Source organism: Schistocerca piceifrons, chromosome 8 (genome assembly GCF_021461385.2).
Source record: "Schistocerca piceifrons isolate TAMUIC-IGC-003096 chromosome 8, iqSchPice1.1, whole genome shotgun sequence".
NCBI lineage: Eukaryota > Metazoa > Arthropoda > Insecta > Orthoptera > Acrididae > Schistocerca > Schistocerca piceifrons.
Window position 1 is genome coordinate 301439709 of NC_060145.1, and position 20411 is coordinate 301460119.

The 20411-nt window shown below is 41.2% G+C and overlaps 1 protein-coding gene across 4 annotated transcripts in view; it reads left to right on the plus strand.

Annotated features, from left to right (window-relative positions):
• LOC124711153 (histone-lysine N-methyltransferase eggless-like) overlaps nucleotides 1–20411 on the plus strand; it is a 352937-nt gene that overhangs the window by 42128 nt on the left and 290398 nt on the right. For 3 of the 4 annotated variants that reach the window (XM_047241054.1, XM_047241056.1, XM_047241058.1), the window contains exon 1: nucleotides 4105–4139. The exons of the other annotated variant lie outside the window; for it this stretch is intronic. In XM_047241054.1, coding sequence (XP_047097010.1) covers nucleotides 4119–4139 — 21 coding nt within the window. In that variant the 5' untranslated portion in view covers nucleotides 4105–4118. Of the gene's footprint in view, nucleotides 1–4104; nucleotides 4140–20411 lie in introns of those variants that run through there. 4 annotated transcript variants of the gene reach the window in all.

Below are 20411 nucleotides of genomic sequence, written 5' to 3' on the forward strand. Positions count from 1 at the left end.
GTTGAAAACTTATCAAACCATTCACAGTTTTTAATAAAAATCGAAATTAGCTGATCGCTGCGTGTAGCTACATCGTATGGCTGTATTTGCTTCTATCTCTTGGACAGGGAAGCCGTAACACGAAACATAAAGTTTTCCATCCTCAATTTTCATCCTTTAGCACTGACTATTTGTAATGCGAAATAGTGCTATGATCCTTGAATGTAATGTTCTTTTTAACAGATAGGAGAATAGTTGTGAATTTTTTGTAGTATTCAACCCCTAATTACTTTTCGAGAAAAGCAGCGAACATTGAACGGACTGAGTTTCCTTTTATTTGCTCTTTTTTTAATCTGTGTATCTTGAAACTTACAGTGCGGAAGTGTGACGAAATTTTTCAATCTTTGTTCGATGTCTGCGTTTGTTGTTGGAAATAATGGCAAAAAAATGAAAACTTGATTATTTCAGAAACCGGTTATTTTGAGCAGCCAAAGATGAAAAGAAAAAACTGTGTAACCGAAAACAGATTATTTCAACAACCACCTCCATCCCGACTCAACGCACTACACTACGAAACACACATCGACCACATCTGCCTGTCGTATGGTAAATGCGGGAAGTTATGCGCCCTTACGCACAGCCCCCATTTCGGGGAAATGAGGCATGCGCATGCGTAGCTGCGCTTCCGGAAATGTTGGCGCATGTGCAAAGTTGAACAGAAAAAGGCATCCTGTGTTCGCACCTTAATGTTATCCGCCAGTAGTGGCTGCACTCCGTCATGTTTGTCAGCCCAAAACGTCGGGCGTGGAGTGTACGTGTTATTCACTGAAACATAAATTTTTTGAAAATGGTTACTTGTGTTGCCTACGGTTGCACAAATAGAAGCGGAAAGTCAGGTGCTACTTTCCACAGGTAAATGCTTCAGCTAAGCTAATACTTGGTTAAAGCATTGACTTCGTTTCTATTTTTTTTTCACTTCACGACTTCAAATTTTTGTGTTTACGACATTTAGCTTCCCAAAAGACAACGCATTGAGACGCTTGTGGATCAAGGCATTGCGACGAAAAGACTGGGAACCGACAAAATCTAGCAAAATATGTTCAGATCATTTCCGTGAAGCTGACATTGATCGAACGTCGTTATTATGTGTTCGTATTAGAGACGGTGCAGTGCCTTGCATTTTCTCATTTCCGGCACGCATGCAGAATGTAAGTTCACTGGATTTTCGTAAATGATTGTAATTTTTCAATGTGTGGTGCGTATTTCTTTTAGGGGATATTAGACTTGTTTATCTGTGCTTTTGACAAACTGTGTCACAATAGCCGTCGTGCATTGTGTGTTTTTACTTTCTTGTTATTGTTTACAGATAATCCAGTGAGTGAATGTTGTGGCCAGGCAAGGAATCATTCTTCGAAATTTATAAGACGTGAATATTCAAAAGGCGTGAGTCTTGCTAATAAGATGATAGGAAGTAACATCTGCCATTTGTACTTTGAATTACTAATACTGATAGTTTTATCCCTGTTGTTAAACAGAACTATCTTTTATTTTGCCGCGACGTAGGCCGTACGTAACGAACGAGCTTTCGCACCATAAATCACTTTTACAACCATCTGATGATTAGTGTACCTCCACGAAAGCTATCCACTCCAGTTAATTTAAGCTGGTACGTGTTTCTAAATTCCACACAGTGATTTAAAAGATAACACACATTATGGGTCACCTACTATGGCTCCATATGCTGGTTATGCTCTATACGGAGGGTGGAGTGGAACAACGCCATCCCCTCTTTTCTCCCCTCCCCGTAGTAGATCGATACGCTGCAAACCCCTGTGAATGGCATGGTCGAGGAACCTGTTGTATGACGTATGATAGTTTCCTCTCGGTAGATTCACCCTGTATTCTAGCCTCTTTAGTGGTTTCATACAAGTATTCTGTGTAGATCTAATCTGCTTTAGAATTGTTACTTCGGCATGAACAGTGATTCGGTATTATGTTGTCCGGTCAAACTTTCTACTTAATTGTGACGTAACAAAAGATTTATATCCGTTAATCGAGTGAGGAAAAGCAGTAATGATAAATACACTACAGTTTCCGAGATTGTAGTGAAAACTGACGAATATGTAATTTACCATGCAGGTATTTAAGCCGCACACACCAAACAATCATCTGAGCCCACTTGTTCATCATCTTTGTGGTGACAACGGAATTTCAGCTTTTTGTAAACGCCCAAGAGCTAAAAATCCTCTGTGGGGCAAAACTTTCGATCATACCGAGATATATATGAAATATTAAAGTTTTGAAAAATTCTTGTGGCACTAATTATCATAAATTTTTATGCTTGGCAAACTGTTGACCACAATCCATTCTGTGGAAGTGCCATTTCTATGGTCGATATTTTAACCACACTGCGAAAATGGGATCTTTTATTAAAACAACAGTAAACAGAGGAAACAAAAGCTTTATTTGTTGCTGTCTTTTGTTGTTTTATGTACACGCATTAAAACCATAATAAACACACACACACAAACCAGATTTGTTCCGTTGCTTAGTTTTGCTGGTGGCAGGTCCAAAGCACCGTCCGCACAAAGCTACATTTCAGGTAGTGCATGCTAACTTCCTACGTTTTAGTTGTTTCTTGTGCTGTAAAGTGCACATCTCCTTGATGTACCTGCTGTAGGCTTATAATCAGCCCATTCCTGAACTGCATCCATCGGAACCCTGTAGCTCTTTACTGAAATTTTGACCTGCTGATTATATTTTTGTGCATGGTGTCGGCCCGATGTTCAGTTTTGAGCAAAAATTTCCACGTAGCTCATTGGCCACGATATTTCTAAATTTTAAATATGATGGAGGTATATTATTTGCAGCAGGAAAGCTAGTCCTGTAAAGTATATATGCATCAATGAAGTAAAAGAAAATATCCTCTAATCACGCCTAAAGGGGAGTGCAAATTCACAGGAACTCTAGGACAAACTGGTAGTAAAAATTTTGAGTATTAAGTTTACATGCGGAGTCATTCCCTGTTTAGAGAACTTCATCTGATATGGAGTAAGTCCAGACATATTAGATTTCATAATCTGGTTATAATTTAGAAATATACTCTTATACTCCTTCACTGTTTGACTGAACTTCATCAAAACACTGCTGTGTTTTGTGATTATTGGTGCCTCTAAAAGTTCCTACTAGAGCATTCTCTGCTTCTGCATATACTTCATACTCAGCGTAGGAGCCAATGTCACCAAACACATTTCCCAAAAGAAAGATCTCAGAAGGGCTCAAGCCTGATTCGCACTAGATACAGTGAAGGGGGAAGCAGATTATTGTTACCGTATCTACTGTGTGTTACACTATAGTATCATAATAAATTGATTTTATTTTGAGAATTTAAAGACTTACAAACAAAATTCTACGAAATTCGTGCACTGAAAACTTCTCTCTCGGCATCCCATGCTCTTTGTAGCTCACTGATCTCAAAAAGTTGATCTGAATGTACTAGCTTGTGAGTCAGCTTCTGTGAAAACTGCCTAGAACATTTGAGTGCAGTGCTGTCTTGTAGAAACTGTTTTATAAAAGTGTCAATCAAATATTGAGGTTCCATAACATGTGCAAAAGTATTTGTTTACAACTGAAATATTATGTAAACTCCGGAAAATTAAGATTATGTGCATCTTCTTCCACACACGAGGAAAAAAAAAAATAAAAAATAAAAAGTTTCTCAGCGATTTGCTAGAGATACAATTAAACTGGAGGTAGTTAACTGTCACCATATCTATATTATACTATAAAATCATAATGAATCGATCTAATTTTGTAAATATAAAGACTTGTCAGCAAAAGTACGACACAATCCGTGCACAGAAAACTGAATCTGATTTGTGGTTACTTTATCTGCCGCAAAGTGCAACGAGTTCTACCATCCGGTAACGAAACAACGTAGGCACATTGTGGTAGCTTAGTTGGTCAAAGACATTTTCCGTGCAGTAGCTGAATGTGATAGGGTCCTTTATAGACATCCGATTACATTCATTTTGAACCTCATGTGGTTTGGTTGAAATATCGATCGCAAACCTATAAAGGGTGGCACAAGGCGCACAAGCAGTAACTTGGGGGGTCAAGGTGAGAGTGGCGCCAGACGCATGAGAACGACAAGATTTCAGGTAAAGCAACATTACTCCATGTTTTGTAACACGATACACGTGCCATCATGTCATCCGATGTGGCATTTGTTATGTCATGCACTATGACACAATGTGTCGTTAAAGCTCAGAATGCATTCCCACTCCGGGCTACTTCGCCTTATTGATGAACCCCCAATCTCAGATACTTAAATTGAAGATGCACACCACTTTCTAGAAGCACATACATTTGTGTCTCTTTGTTCACACACACACACACACACACACACACACACACACACACACGAGAGAGAGAGAGAGAGAGAGAGAGAGAGAGAGAGAGAATCAAAAAATTGCTTTAGCGTCCAGCCAAAAAAATGGTTCAAATGGCTCTGAGCACTATGGGACTTAACATCTGTGGTCATCAGTCCCCTAGAACTTAGAACTACTTAAACCTAACTAACCTAAGGACATCACACACATCCATGCCCGAGGCAGGATTCGAACCTGCGACCGTAGCGGTCGCACGGTTCCGGACTGAGCGCCTTAACCGCGAGACCACCGCGGCCAGCAGCGTCCAGCCATATGTTTCATATATGATATAGTAGTATTAACTCGTAAAAAGTGCGAATATGTCAGGATGTTTTGATTTACGAGCCTTTGAAGTTGCCAAATAAGTCGAAGAGCTAGTCCCCTTTTTTAACGTCACTAACTCTGCCCAGAACGTATTCGCCTTTTTTGTGCTCTGGTAGGAGGATTTTTCATTCTGGTTCCCAACTTTTACTCTATAGTAATTTTGGTATTATACCGCAACTAATGTAGTTTTTTGTTGAGTCAGACGACGTCTAATCCGTAATAGGTTTTTAATTTGTATTTCGAGCCATGTTGCTTATATAGTAACAAGACGACAATTAATTACATGTATTCGTCTATCTTCTTAAAAAATAAGCCGATTCGCGTAAGTTTGAAAGATATACGCGGCATGAGTAAAAAGCCTCACAAAATTGGTGTTTTTTTCACGTAAAATCTGAATTTTTGGAACCAAGTTTTCAGTTTTATGGTAAGCATGCATCTATTTTATTTATTTTATTGACTTTAAACCATATCCGCGCATTCTATTCATGTAAGAACGAATTTTCCGCTACTTTAAACCGTCGTATCTCAAAAACGGATAGAGATTATTACATAAAAAAAGTCGTTCCGTCTTTGTCCATTTATCTGCGTTCGTGCAAAGTTTGAGCTGATTCGTGCAAGTTTAAATTATAGAAGTGGACCACATTAAAAACCTCCCAGATTTTTTTATTTTCTATTTTTATTTTCATTTTTTGCACATAAAATCACAATGTTGCACGGACAAATAGTGCCATTAGCTGAGCATTAATTTCAGCTCAGTTAAATTTTTTGGAAAAGGAATTAATCGATTCACACAATTATCCTCGACTTCAGATCCGGTTCGGCGTTCAAACCATGCTTAATATACTGTAACACAGCTACAATAAGACAGGTGTTCGAATGGCGAAAGAAACAGCCCAGGCTAAACCAAAAGCTTTTTGCATCTTGTTCCTAGCTCAAATAGGAACCGAGCACTGTGGGCGGAGGCGCCAAATGATACGTCGAATTTGTGGCAAAATGTTCTTGGACTGGCTTTTAAATACCATAGAGGCTGCTGTCTACATCACTCATCTTTGCAGTGGTGTGAGAATAAAACTTGGGCAGTACTGCAACATATGCCTTTGTAAAGGAAACGTTTTTAAACGGGAGTTGATCATTACTACTTTTTTTGTTGAACTCTATTTCAGTTTCTGTATGATCTGTAAGAGCCTGGACACTGAGTGTGGTACCACTTCACGTACAACCTGTGGTACCACTTCACGTACAACTAAAATTTCATTATGTTACGTGAGAATTATTCGATAAATTTCCGTTATGGTAGTCATTGAAGGCCTTACACATTGCCTTTGTGACATCCAAATGAGTTTTGCTCAGCATCTCCCAAAGTATAGCTCTATGGTTTGTTGTACACCTTTTGTACAGAAGTCTGGTTCTTTAGAAGTTTTGCTTTACAGAGATCGTATGCTGTGAAGGTTCCTTCCCCTCATGTACTGTTGTATTTACCAGTAGGGGACTGTCCCATAGTGCTCAGAGCCATTTACTAGTACCTGGCCAACTGTTATTCTGGACTCGACCATCAATTACTCTAAATGCTCCTATCTGAAGCTAAAAGGTAAAAGTTCCTCCTTGAGATATGACAGTACTACCTCGCCATCTGGTTTGCTGAAGGTAAAAATCTTTCTCTTTCCAGAATGAGATTTTCACTCTGCAGCGGAGTGTGTGCTGATATGAAACTTCCTGGCAGATTAAAACTGTGTGCCCGACTGAGACTCGTACTCGGGACCTTTGCCTTTCGCGGGCAAGTGCTCTACCAACTGAGCTACCGAAGCAAGACTCACGCCCGGTACTCACAGCTTTTCTTCTGTCAGTACCTCGTCTCCTACCTTCCAAACTTTACAGAAGCTCTCCTGCGAGCACTTGCCCGCGAAAGGCAAAGGTCCCGAGTTCGAGTCTCGGTCGGGCACACAGTTATAATCTGCCAGGAAGTTTCAATCTTTCTCTTTGTTTTACATAGTCCAGTCACATTAATGTGACCACCACCTATGTTCGAGGTCAATGTGCAATCATGACTCAAAAACGCCAAGTGACAACACCAGCATTGGAGGGTATGTAACTCATGTCAGGGTAGAAATGGAAAATATTGCAACCATTGTCATAATGCGGTGATGGTGTGTTTTATCTGATGTGCAAAGGGCATGATCATTGTCTTTCAAACCAAGGGTGGAAGCATTTCTTAAATAGCTAAGTTTGTATACTGCCTGCATGCCATCATGGTTAAAGTATACCATGCATGTCAAAATGGTGCTTCCCAAAACCTGTGCCAGGGTACATATTGTACACCACAGGGTCGTAGATTATAGAGTTAAATGATGGCTGCGGAGATATGTACAGGCAGCTAGAGAGGTAAATGATGGCTATATAGATATTCAGCCAGATCTTGATAAGATATCAAAGTGGTGCAGAGATTAGCAGCTTCTCTAAATGTACAGAAACACAAAATTATGAACTTCACAAAAGACAAAAATGTAGTATTATTTGACTATAACATCAGTGAATCATAGCTCGTCCACGTCAGCTTATAAAAAGTATCTGTTTGTAACAATTTTCGGTGATATATGAAAGAGATGTCCACACAAATTCAATCGAGTGTAAGCATCTAGCAACTTAAGTTCATTGATGGGATGCTGAGAAATTGCAGTCAGCCTACAAAGGCTATTGCTTCCAGAACACTCATTTGATATACCCTGAAATATTTCTGAAGCATGTGAGACCCATTCCAAATAGAACAAATATGAGATATTGAACATACACAAAGAAGGACATCAAGAATGGTTACAGGTTTGTTTGACTTACAGGAGAAATAGTAGTATGATGTTTCGCGATACTATTTTACCAAACAAAGTTCTCTAGCATTTCAGTGAACAAAATGGCAACTAAGTACCACATACATAGAGAGAGAGAGAGAGAGAGAAGCTAAGTGAAAAATTATTTTTATGGCATAAAAGTATAATGATGATTAGATGCTCCAGTGGTGGTGGTGGGGGGACAGAAATGAGTGCATGTGCTTGTGACATTTGTACAAGATTCATAGTGTAAAAGTCGAATACTTATTCTGGTGACAAACAATTTTATTCTTGCTTTGCACACAGTGGATGACTGTTTTTTCAATACTGTTACTGCAGTCTCAGTATTTAGCTTCATATGTTGTATGTGAGGCTTTTTATCTTAGTGTTTGCATATTCCCTTGCGAGTGTTACTTCTTCTAACAAATATGCTGATGACCAGCTAGTAAAATTAGATGACAAGAAAAAACTGAAGTGCAATGCTGTTCCCATAGCATTCTCACTCACTGTGACTACACTTTCAAGAAGGCAGTTCAAAAGAATACCTGGAATCACCCTTGCTACATTACAAAGAAGCTGCTGCCCTGCACTAGAACTGCAAGATACTACACAGACATCTTCCCAGAGTAATAGATCGCCTGACGAAATCCTTTGAGTAACACGTTCCATTACGAAGGAATTTAGTTAGTGCTGTCGAGTGGTGATAATGTGCAAAGAGCCAAAACTCACACCAACACTTCTGATTAAGACGTATACCGTATTTACTCGAATCTAAGCCGCACTTTTTTTCCAGTTTTTGTAATCCAGAAACCCGCCTGCGGCTTAGAATCGAGTGCAATGTAAGCGGCAGTTCTGAAAAATGTTGGTAGGTGCGCCACAACCAACTTCTTCTGTCGAATTATGTAGCGCTACACAGGTATGCTTTGCAGGCACAAAGATAAATACTGGCGACAAAACCCCTGCGTCAGTAAATTATAATAATAATAATAAAAAAGTGGAAGACGAGCTTTTTTTCACCGCCCCGAGTTTCGACCACTGCATTTTCATACATTATCCAACGAAGTAAATACAAATTCCGTATTGTTCATCTTCTAATGTAGCAGCATTTCAGCGTACTACGAAAATCCGACTGGCAAGATTGTCTGCATTTTTTCCTACCTGGGACGACAAGAGATCATTGCTAATAAGAACTTTTATTAATTGTGAATCATATGCAGTATTCTCTTCACCATAAGAATAATACGAATATAAACATTTTGCCATGTATTCTTTCGTGTTTGCTGCTATCTCATTTAAATCCTGTCTGCCTAATAAACTACGAACTAGAGTGAGACAACAGCAAACGCGGAATAGTGATACAGTCAGAAATGAAGCACGGCAATTGACAAGATTTTTAAATCTAAGATGACTAATTTCTGTACAGAATGTAATGTACTACAGAGGCGTCTGCAAAGATTTTCAACCGGAGAAAAATTTTCGCTAACTCTCGTTCAGAACATCTTCTATCATACGCAGTCTATTATTTGGTTCTTGTTGATCATTATCAAAGAAAGCACAAGTGTAAGTAACAGCAAATAGCAAGCAGTGTCTTGCCATTGTTCCGCAAATGAGACGATTCCTCTCTTTTATTTTATTTTTTTGATTGTAAGCGGCGGTTGCGCGCACAAAAGCAAGCCTTGCCGCGAGCGGCGGCAGGTCGTAAACACTCATTATCAGAATGCGACAAACAATGCATGACACAGTACAGTAATGCATTTTCAGCTTAGAATGACGTGTACACCTATAACAAAGAGAACGGCACTTGCCAGATCAAAGAAAAATAAGCAATCAATTCAAACCTGACGAAGCACGTGATAAAGGAATGGTACCCGTATAAATACGGATGGACCACCTGACGCATAGCAATGGCTACATGGTAAAGCTTAACTGCTAAGCTTAAAACTCGAACCAAACTACTGTAGCTGTATCGTCATTCATTCGACCTAAATTGTATTACAATGGACCAACTTTGTTTCGATTTGGATGTGCGGCCTAAAACTCTTCTCTCCCTTGGAATTTCGAGTCTCGAATTTCAGGTGCGGCTTAGATTCGGGAAAATTTTTTTTCCTTGATTTCGAGTCTCATTTCGCAGGTGCGGATTAGATTCGAGTGCGGCTTAGATTCGAGTAAATACGGTAGTCTTTCACTGCATGTATCTTTAAATCGTTGGGATGAGATAGGTCCGGAATATATTAAAATGTTTGTTGTAACTGTGGCTTGGCTTATTGGCATCATCATATCAATTGGGCAATGAAAACCTTAAGACTACGACAATATGTTTTGCTTAATGGTTTGTGTTCACCATCCCATATTTCAAGGTAAACTGGAGCCAAGTGTGGCAAAAAGTTGTATTACTTTTAAACCTCTCCCATTTTTTTCCTTTTTCTTACTTTGGTATAATCTTAAGGTAGTCTGAGTCACTTTGATTTTTACATGTATATGGATACATTTTGACATAAAATTCAAAATGTATAGCAGGAATGGCTAGAAGACAGATGCAAGACTGTAGAAGCATGCATGAGTAGGGGAATAGCAGCTCCTGCCTATAGGAAAATCAAAGACCTTTGGAGAAAATAGAAACAGCTGTATGAATGTCAAGAGTTCAGATGGCCAGTAGCTAAGCAAAGAAGGGAAGTTTGAAAGATGGAAAGAATACATGTAAGTGCCTCAGCAGAAGTTAACTTCATGGCAATATTGCAGAAAGAAGAGGAAGTAAATGAAGAGAAGAGGGAGATTTGACACTGTGAGAAGAATTTGGCATAGCACTGGTGAGAAGAATTTGGCATAGCACTGAAAGACATAAGTAGAAACGAGGCCCCTGGAATAGGCCATATTCCCTCTGAGTTAATGAGAACTTTGGGTGAGCCTGCCATGACAAAACTATTCCACATGATGTGAGAGGTATGAGATCGGTGAAACAGCCCCAGACTTCAACAAGAATGTAATAATATCAACTTCAAAGATGACCTATTGACAGATGAGAATACAATGGAACCATCAGTTTAATGTTATGATTACAAAATACTTGTGTCAATTATTTACATAAAAATGGAAAAACTGGTGGAAGGTGACCTTGGGCAAGACCAGTTTGACTTCTGGAGAAATATGGGAACAAACAAGGTAAGACTGACTGTGTGACTTACTGGAGAAAATGGTGGAAGAAAGGCAAAATGGCATTTATAGCATTTGCAGACTTGGGGAAAATATTTGACAGTGTCTGGGCTGCTGTCTTTGAAATTTTGAAGGTAACAGGAATTAAATACCAGGATCTAAAGGTTATTTAGAACTTGTACAGGTATCAGACTGCATTACAATAGTCGAAGGACATTATTTATTCATTTTATATGCTGAGTAAGCAGTTATGGGTACCAAGGGAAAATTTGTGACGGGAATTAAAGTCCATGAACAGAAAATTAAAACTGTTCAGTTTGGTCTTGACATAGTAATTTTGTCAGAGATGGTGTGGGACTGAACAAGAGGAATTGAATGGAATGGATAGTGTTTAGAAAAAGAGATTATAAAATGAATATCAACAAAAGTAAAAAGAGGGTAATGGAATGTAGTTGAATTAAATCACACCATGCGGAGTGAATTAGATTACAAAGTGAGGCAATAAAAGTGGCAGCAATAGCAGAGTTGTGCAATTCGGGCAGCAAAACATCTGATAAATGCCAAAGTAGGTGAGGTATAAAATGCAGAATGGCAACAGCAAGAAAAACATTTCTCTAAAGGAGCAAATTTTTAACGCATAAATTTATCTTAGGTAGCCAGAGGGCTAGAATAGACCCGTGGTTATTCCATGCTTGCCGTAAGAGGCAACTAAAAAGAGCCTTTATCATGCCAAGCTTTTACATTGACGACTGGGCTATTATTATCAAGTCATCCATCAGTTTTAGTTCTTTTCACAACCATTCCCTAAACCTTTTTTGCTTAATTACTTATTCTCCCCTTTTAGCGTTTGACCTCCACTTCTCTAAATTTCACAGAAGGGTAAGTCATGGAGAAAGAAGCCTTACATAGTGAATAGAATACATTCTATTCACCCTGCTCTGTGACCCCCAGTACCTATCACAGCACTCGAAATTCAGCACAGTAGCCCATTTATCATGGGTAGGGAGACATTGTCTTAATTTACTCTCAGTTGTAGCCTACTAACAATGCAGGGGTCGACATTCTGGTGCCTGAGCTGTAACCTCCCCATGTCGTCTGAGAAGTAGGTGACTGTCCGATCCAGGATATTTGGACTCCAGGCCAATCCTGCACTGAGATGGGGGTAGTGCCCATGGGTGGAACCCCCAACTTTAGGGAGTGTCAGCGGGACAGATGATCTGCAATGAAGCCGATCAAACTCACCCATACAGCACTTTTTTTTTTTGAGAAATGGACTTTGCCAGTTTGCCCAAGGCATTTCAGCCCTGTGATAAGGTCAGGGATCTCCCTCTTCATAACAACTCATCAAGATTCGAGGTCACATCTACCATTGCAACATAACAATACAAATAGGCAAATAATTGTGCACTAACCTAGAGTGGCATGGAGTAAATTTTGTTCCTCATTTTCAGAGATGATATAAGGATAACATGACTGATGTGGCAGCTTCTATCATACCCTTAGACTGAGATATTTTACATGAGAAAGTTGAGTTCATGAATTATAGGTATGACATTGAACCCTAGTTTCCTCCTCCTGTGTGATTTTTCAGGATCCAGAGGCTTGGACACATGTCATCTTGCTGTACTAATGAGATGCTTGTCAGATGTGGAAGGAAAGCACATTAAAGCAGACCTTGCAAATGACCCCCTACATGTGTAAGCTACCCAGGGCACCAGCTGCCTTTTTTTACACCTGTAATATCAAGATCCTAAGAAGTAGTTCATAGATACGACATCTAACTTTGCAAACATTGTGTCAGAATTCACATCTAGCATGATGACAAGATCTTAAGCACCAACTTCTGGACCTAGCCAGATGTCAGTGAATTTTTTTAAAACTGAGAACCTTACAGGGAGAAGAAGGAAAAATTGTAAGTTAAATTGAATTTTGTTGCTTGTCGATCCCTACCCCGTCCCCTCCGAGTTAGAGCTTATGAATATCGATGTAGAATCACTCATTCCTGTGAAGCATGACTCAACAGAAAAGTAATTCATACTCCCATTTCCACTCACTGCATTCTCAGATCCTAACCTGATCTTCATTCAGTGGAATTGTGATCAAACTCCATCAGTTAATGGCTACTATCTCTGCATGCAGCATGGCACTTCTGAAGACACAGTTCCCAAAAAAAACCACTGCCCTATTATCAAAAATAGGACATCTCGAGGAGTTTGCATGTTCAGGCACTTCCAGTGAGCAGGTGCCACTGAACTGCACATTACAAACTGTGGCTGTTCATGTCGAGTTGGGGTAATAGTATTTAGTATCTGTCTCCTTCCCGAGACACACACATAGCATTCCACGAGCTGGTGGAGCTAGTGGAACAGCTACCTCCAGCCTTCTTACTGTTGAGGGAGTTAAACAAACACAGTCCTTATTGGGGCAGCAAAAACACATCTGGCAGAAGCTGGGTACTACAGTGATTAATTTCTGAACTGGAATTCTGCCTACTTAACCGTGGAACTGCAACATGTTTCAACACACTCCATAAAATGTACTCAGCCATAGATGTTACAATCTGAGGCCTGAACATCTCATCCTTGATCCATTGGAACATCCGTGGGCACCTCTGCAATGATGAGCACTCCCCCCCCCCCCCCCCCTCCTCGCTCTCTCTCTCTCTCTCTCTCTCTCTCTCTCTCTCTCTCTCTCTCACTCACTCACTCACTCACTCACTCACTCAAGCATTGGCCAGTAGTGGAGTACACACTACGTTGAACACTTCGGGAAACTAACTGTCAGGCTTTCACCTCCAAATCTGCTAAGAAAAGATATAGAAGGAGTGGTACAAGGTGCTGTTGGCACAATTGTACACGCTGTGGAACCCACAAAACCCTATTCTTCAGACCCCCTGTGCTGGAAGACTGTGTCATGGTGATCCGAAGAAAGAGCTGCCGCTATTGAAGAGTATAGAAGGAAATTTCAGTGATATGGACACCAGCCTTTAATGGAAAATTTAATACCCTACAAGTGACTTCAAGTGAAAGCATGGTTTTTATTAAAAAGGAGAAAGCAGGAGTGTTAGGAACAGCATGTATCATTTGTGGGGACCCACATCATATTGTGTCAAGTATGGTCTTAACTCCATAGTATTTGCAGCCACAAACCATCTACAGTAGGTTCAGACCTCTCCCTCACAGGTGGCATCTTTACTCATCCCATGGTTGTTGTTGAATGTTTTGCAGCTCAGTTCACTGAAGTGTCTGCATGCAGTGACTAAGATCCTTATTTCCCAACGTGGAAATGTGTGGCAGAGCAAATGCAGCAGAGGAAAAATATTTATGCTTCTGTGCGCAAGGCCTCGAATTGTACAGTGTTCCATTTAAGAGATGGGAGTTTCGTACCACTTCAGCAGTGCAGTGTGCTGAGGCACATCCCTAATATCTATAAAATTGACAGACAAATCCAAACGTCTTAGTAATGACAGCATAAAACACTCCTTGTTTTTTTCAGTTGTATTTGGTGAGAAGAGGAATTTTCTTCCCTGTAGAGAGAGGGTATTATCATTCCCATCCTGTAACTGATTAGACTCTCAAATGTTGGATTAATTATTGACCAACTCAACTAATGGGCTATGTGTGGGTGACCTTCACCTGTATTAAAGCTCTACGTAATTGTGTGCTTCAGAGTGACAACTTTAGCAGGCTATATAAAAAGTACATTACTTGACCCTGAATCATGGATATGAATTTTCTCCCAGGAAAACTCACATCATTCTCTTTTGTCGACTCATGACTGAATCATCCAGAAGCTTACTTCAGTAACCAGTTACTGAAAATTTCATCTTTTTTGGCCTTCTGCATGAAGGTGACAAGTTAATGCGTTACCACACATACACCAGTTAAAGACAAATTACATGAGGAACCTTAATATTACCACATTTCTCAGTGGCATTTCCTGGGGCACAGACCACACAGTTCTCGGAATGTACGAAGCCTTGATCTTATACCCCATGGATATATGGTGTGTTGCCTATTGGTTGGGAGCACCATCAGAACTGGCCTTGTTAGACTCTGTTCCCCAAAATGGTGTGTGGTTGGCAATTGGAACCTTCCTTACAAATCCCGTAGATAGCCTTCTGGTGGAAGATAGTATCTTACTACTGAGGGTCAGATGTCAGAAACTTGTGATGGACTAAGAGCTTGCAATCTGTCACACCCCTCCTGTTTGTGTTACTTGACTCCTCCTTGCAGCCAGCAGTTTAGTCTATTCGCAAATAGCCCAAAACTAGGAAGACCAGGTAGGATATGATCGAAGGTTCTGTGCAGGTACCTCCAACTGCCCTTGCTTGTCTGTGTGCACAGTTATAGTCACCTCTCAGTTACCAGCTAACAAAGTTGTAAGATTTCTGAGGGAAAGCAGATTTTATAACAAAATGTAATGCATCTCTATGTTCGACACCAGGGGTTGGTGCCAGGGAGTACTTCTCGCTGCGGTGTATGCCCCGACTGGCCTCCAGCTACTGTCTCCTTCTGCACTGTCAATCATGTATTTATATACATATCTTATTTATCTGTGTAAGCCAATTAGCTTCCTAGTTTTAACAATCTTCATTTTCTCACCACATTTGAATTGTAGTAACTGTGACACTTCTTAGCATCGGGTGCAGGGAGCTCCAGCTGTGGCCACTTTCTCACAAACATCAATTTCCTGTGGCCAGTAATTGTTTCTCGCTACCAGTGTTTTATGTTGTTTTTAACCGTCTGCTACTGTCATGCAGATTTTCAAACCACAATCATAAGGTCACAGACCAAGTGCTGACCATTGTCCTTTCCTTATTTCACACTGTTTTACATAAAATTGCATTGGAAAGAGGGACTGATAACCATTATGTTTAGTTCCTTTAAACTTGTAAGCACCGCCCTCCTTTCTCTCTTACCTTGTTTATATGCTCTGCTCAGTTCATTTTTCCCGGGTCCTAAGTCATGTGGGAATGAACTGGCCGACTGTTTCGTCAAAGAAGATGCTATTTGTCCAACATTCGCTCTGACAATCCCAGGTGCAGATTTCTTGGTGTAAGTATGGGAGCTCCTCAGTCAGAGATGGAACACTATGTAATGGGCTACTGCACTTCTAATAAACTGCGCACTATCGAGGAGACTGCTATGGTTGTATAGTTCTTCTCCTTCAACTTCCTTTGAAAGGAATCTATCGTTCTATATCGCCACTGCATCTGTCATAGCAGATTGACCCATAATTTGATTTTATGTATCGAACCACCTCCACTTTGTCTTTGTGAAGCCATACAGACTGTAGCTCACATCCTTGTGGAATGCTGGGTTCTGTGCTTCTAATATTGGAAAACAATTCATAGGCATATGAACTGGTTCTTTGTTTCTCCCAAGAAAGTGATTTTTATTCTCAGATATAATGTTGTAAACTAATTTTGTGGTGGGAACAGGGTGGTTGGGTTGGAGCGTCCCCCGTCACACGCCAGGTCTGTGAGAGCTGCGATGTTACCTCTGCCAGCTGTCTTGGTCATCACTCTTTTACTCTGTTTTATTTGTTTTAAGATACAATTAACTCCTTTTTTCTGTTGTATCCTATTTTCTGTTTTAAGTGTAGCACTCCAATCAGTTGTGGGTGCAGTTCACCCCCTTTTAATACTTGACTAGAACAGATCAGGGTTGGGACAGCTGTGGAGGCACGGCCCAGTCACATTCAGAGCCCCCAGGTGAGACTCACCTTGCCTCACCCACCTGCTGACCTGATTATTTCTTTTTCACCTTATTTCGTATTGTTGGACCACCTCATTTTTACAATTACAAATCTCCAAGCTAGAAAGCATTCTTTAAACTTAGGGTTGATCGGTGTCAGATGCGAATGAAGTTGCTCTCGCCACAGGTTATCCCAGGGAAGCCTCGTATCTGCCCTGACCCGTGTAACGGCATGACCGATATACTCTGACGGGGAAAAAAAATTCCAACAACAAGGAGGTGTGTGAGATAAACAAAAGTTGGTAGACATGTTCCTACATCCGAAAGGTGATGTCTATTCAAATTTGGCGCCATTTGCATGAGAGTGGCACTAGTATTGCCACTATCAGGATACATAAAAGATTTGCTCTGAATGCATGCTGTAGTGATCGTGAGGATTAGTTACCTTTTAGATGGGATGTAGTGAGTTGATGTTAGTCAAGAATGCCATTAAGATGATGAAGACACCATTATCAGCAGCTCACTGCATTTGAACGAGGTCATGTAATAGGGCTACGAGAAGCTGTGTCGTCCTTCTACGATATTGGAGAAAGACTTGGCAGGAATGTAACCACTGTACACAGTGGCTAGCAGCATTGGTCTTCGGAAGGTATGTTTGCAAGAAGACTGGGCTCCGGACGGCTTCGGCGTTTGGCTGGGGCACATCATACTGCGTCTGCAGCAGCAGTTGGCACCACAGTGACACAAAAAACTATTACAATCGGTTACTTCATGAACAGCTCCAAACCAGAGGCCCTGTAGCGTGCGTTCCACTGACCCCAAACCACTGCCGTTTGCGACTTCAGTATGGTGAAGCGAGAGCTCATTGGAGGGCAGATTAGAGGTCTGTTTTGTTTTCTGATGAAAACCAGTTCTGCATCGGTACCAGGGAGGAGGCCATGTGAGCGCCTCCAACCTACCTACCCACGTGCTAGATGCAGTGGACCTGCACCTAGAGTTATGATGTGGGGTGTGATTTCATATGACAGCAGGAGCACTCTCTTGGTATACCAGGTATCCTTACTGCAACTTTGTACGTCAGTCTGGTGATTCGACCTGTTGTGCTGCCATTCATGAACAGCATTCCAGGGAGTGTTTCCCAACAGGATAAAACTTGCCCACATACCGTTGTTGTAATTCAAAATGTTCAACAGAGTGTCGACATGTTGTATTGGTCTGCTCGATCACCAGATCTGACTCCATTCAAGCACGTATGCATCATCGGACGCCAACTCTATCGTCATCCACAGCCAGCATTAATCGTCCCTGTATTGACTGATGAATGCTATAGGGCATGGAACTCCGTCCCACAAACTGACATCCAGCACGCAAGACACAATGCATGCAGGTTTGCTTGGTTGCATTCAACAGTCTGGCAGCTGATTAGTCCCTTGACTCCTAACCAACCAACAGTAAAGCTCACATAACGACCTTTGATTTCTCAAACAAAAACGTGTCCTGTGGTTGAAAGAAAGCACAGGTCATATGTCTCTACAAGAACAACAGCAGGAGTGATCGACCAATTTACTGTCATATCCTTGACGTCCATTTTTTATAGAACTGTAGAACATTTTCGGTCTTCGTCCTTGCCAACCAGCTTGGATTTTGAAAACAACGACCATGGTAAACTAAACTCGCAATTTTCCCACCTGACGCCCGAAAGCCGTAGATCAAGGCAATCGAAGAGATACAGTATTTCTTGACTCCCGAAAAGCATTTCGCTCCGTGCCACAAGAACTTGTACCAATGAAGGTACAATAATATGGAATTTCAAATGAAATCTGTGAATGGACTGAGGATTTCTTCGTAGAGAGGATACGTCATGTTACCTCGGAGGCGGAGTAATTGTCAAATGAAACAGTAAAACACACACACACACACACACACACACACACACACACGCACACCCGCGCGCATCGAAAGTACGATTGTATGGGGTAGCAAGTCATATTTGTGACTGGATTAAGAAAGTTTTGGTGCAGAGTATGTGGTACGTTATCTTGGGTGTAAATTCATCTACAGATGCAGAAGTAACTTCAGATGTGCTACAGGGAAGTGTGTGGGCATCCTTACCGTTCATGGTGTACATTAATTACCTTGCAGGCAATATTAATAGTAACCTCAGACTTTTTGTTGGTGGTGCAGTTATTGATAATAAAGCGATGTCTCTAAAGACCAGCACAACTATTCAGTCAGAACTTGATTTCAAATCTGTGCATGAATTGGCAACTGCTTAAATGTTCAGGACAGTAAAATGGTGCACGGCATAAAACGAAAAAAGTAGTAACCCATGATTACAATATCAGAGTGACGGTTGGAACTGGTCAACTCATACAAATATGTTTGTAATAATATATTGAGATATGAAATGGAATTATCACATAGGATCTCTCGTAGGTAAAGCAAATTGCAGACTAAAATTCATTCGTAGGATACAAGGAAAATGCAGTCAATCTACAAAGGAGATTGCATACAAAGTACTTGTGTGGCCCATCCTAGAATATTGCTGACATGCGTGTGACCTGTACCAAACCTATGGGATATGAACATCTACAAAGGAGGGCATCATGAATGGTCACAGATCTGTTTGACCCATGAGACAGTGCAACGAAGAGGCTGAAAGAACTGAACTAACAAATGCTTGAAGACAGATGCAAACTATCACGTGAAACAAAATTGTTAAGGCTTTCGTGGCCACTTGTTGACAAACTGCCTATTGGCATCTGTCTCGGGTTCTTCAGCCGACATTCATCTAATGATGTTACTGACGTTTCGCCAGCACAAGTGGCTGGCATTGTCAAAGCTTCGCCCTCCATTGCCGGTGGTGCACTGGAGCCGAGCTCGCGGCCGCAAGACTGTATGTACCTGGCGCGCCAACGTCCGAGGGCTTCTCTGCGGTCATTTCCAGTGCGGTTCTCCTCTTGCTATCTGGGACAGTCGTTCGCTACAGTACTGGAAGCCAGTATCCGTTTATCTTAAGGCTTTCCTCTTTCTTGTTGAAACTGTTCGCGTGTTTTTGTATTTCTACAGCTTCTCTGAACAAGCGCGTGTGAAAGTGCTTCTCTACAGCCAGAACTTCCGTGTCGGCGAATTTTATTACGTGGTCGGTCTCACGCAGTGCGTGCTCTGCCACGTTCGATTTTTCCATGTGCCCCTACCTGCAATGTCGCTTATGTTCTTTGATCGTGGTGTTGATCGATCGTCCAGTCATTCCGAATAAACTTTTCCGCATGTACATGGTTTACGGTATATTCCCGACATTGCAAGTGAGTCCCGTTTTTCCTTTGCCGGTCTAAGACACTCTTTGATCTTCCTTGTCGGTTTGAAGATCGTCTTTGCGCCGTGTTGGCGCAATATACGGCCGATTCTGTCCGTCACTCTGGGAATGTATGGCAGAAAGGCCGTACCCGACATTTCTTTCTCTGATTCCTTACTTCCTGAGTGTTTGACGCTGTTACACTTCGAATATAATTTGTGGAGTACCCATTGCTCCTCAGAACACTTTCCAGGTGTTGCATTTCGCGTCAGAGGTGCTGCGACTCACATATTCGTCCTTCTCGCGTTACGAGCGTATTAATCATGCCTCTTTTCTGGCGCGGGTGGTGGTTTGATAGTTTGTACAGGTGTCGGTCCGCGTGTGTCGGTTTTCGATACACGCTGTGTCCCAGGTTTTCGCCATTCCTTGTGACCAGCACATCTAGAAATGGGAGTTTTTTGTCCTTTTCTACTTCCATGGTAAATTTTATGTTGGCATGGAGGCTGTTCAAGTGTCTTAGGAAGTCACCGAGCTGTTTTTCACCATGGCTCCATACAACGAAAGTATCATCGACGTATCTGTAACACACCTTAGGTTTGCAAGTCGCCAAGTCCAGTGCCTGTGCTTCGAATTGTTCCATGAAGAAGTTGGCCACTACTGGACTAAGGGGACTACCCATGGCGACGCCTTCCAGCTGTTCGTAGAAATCACCATT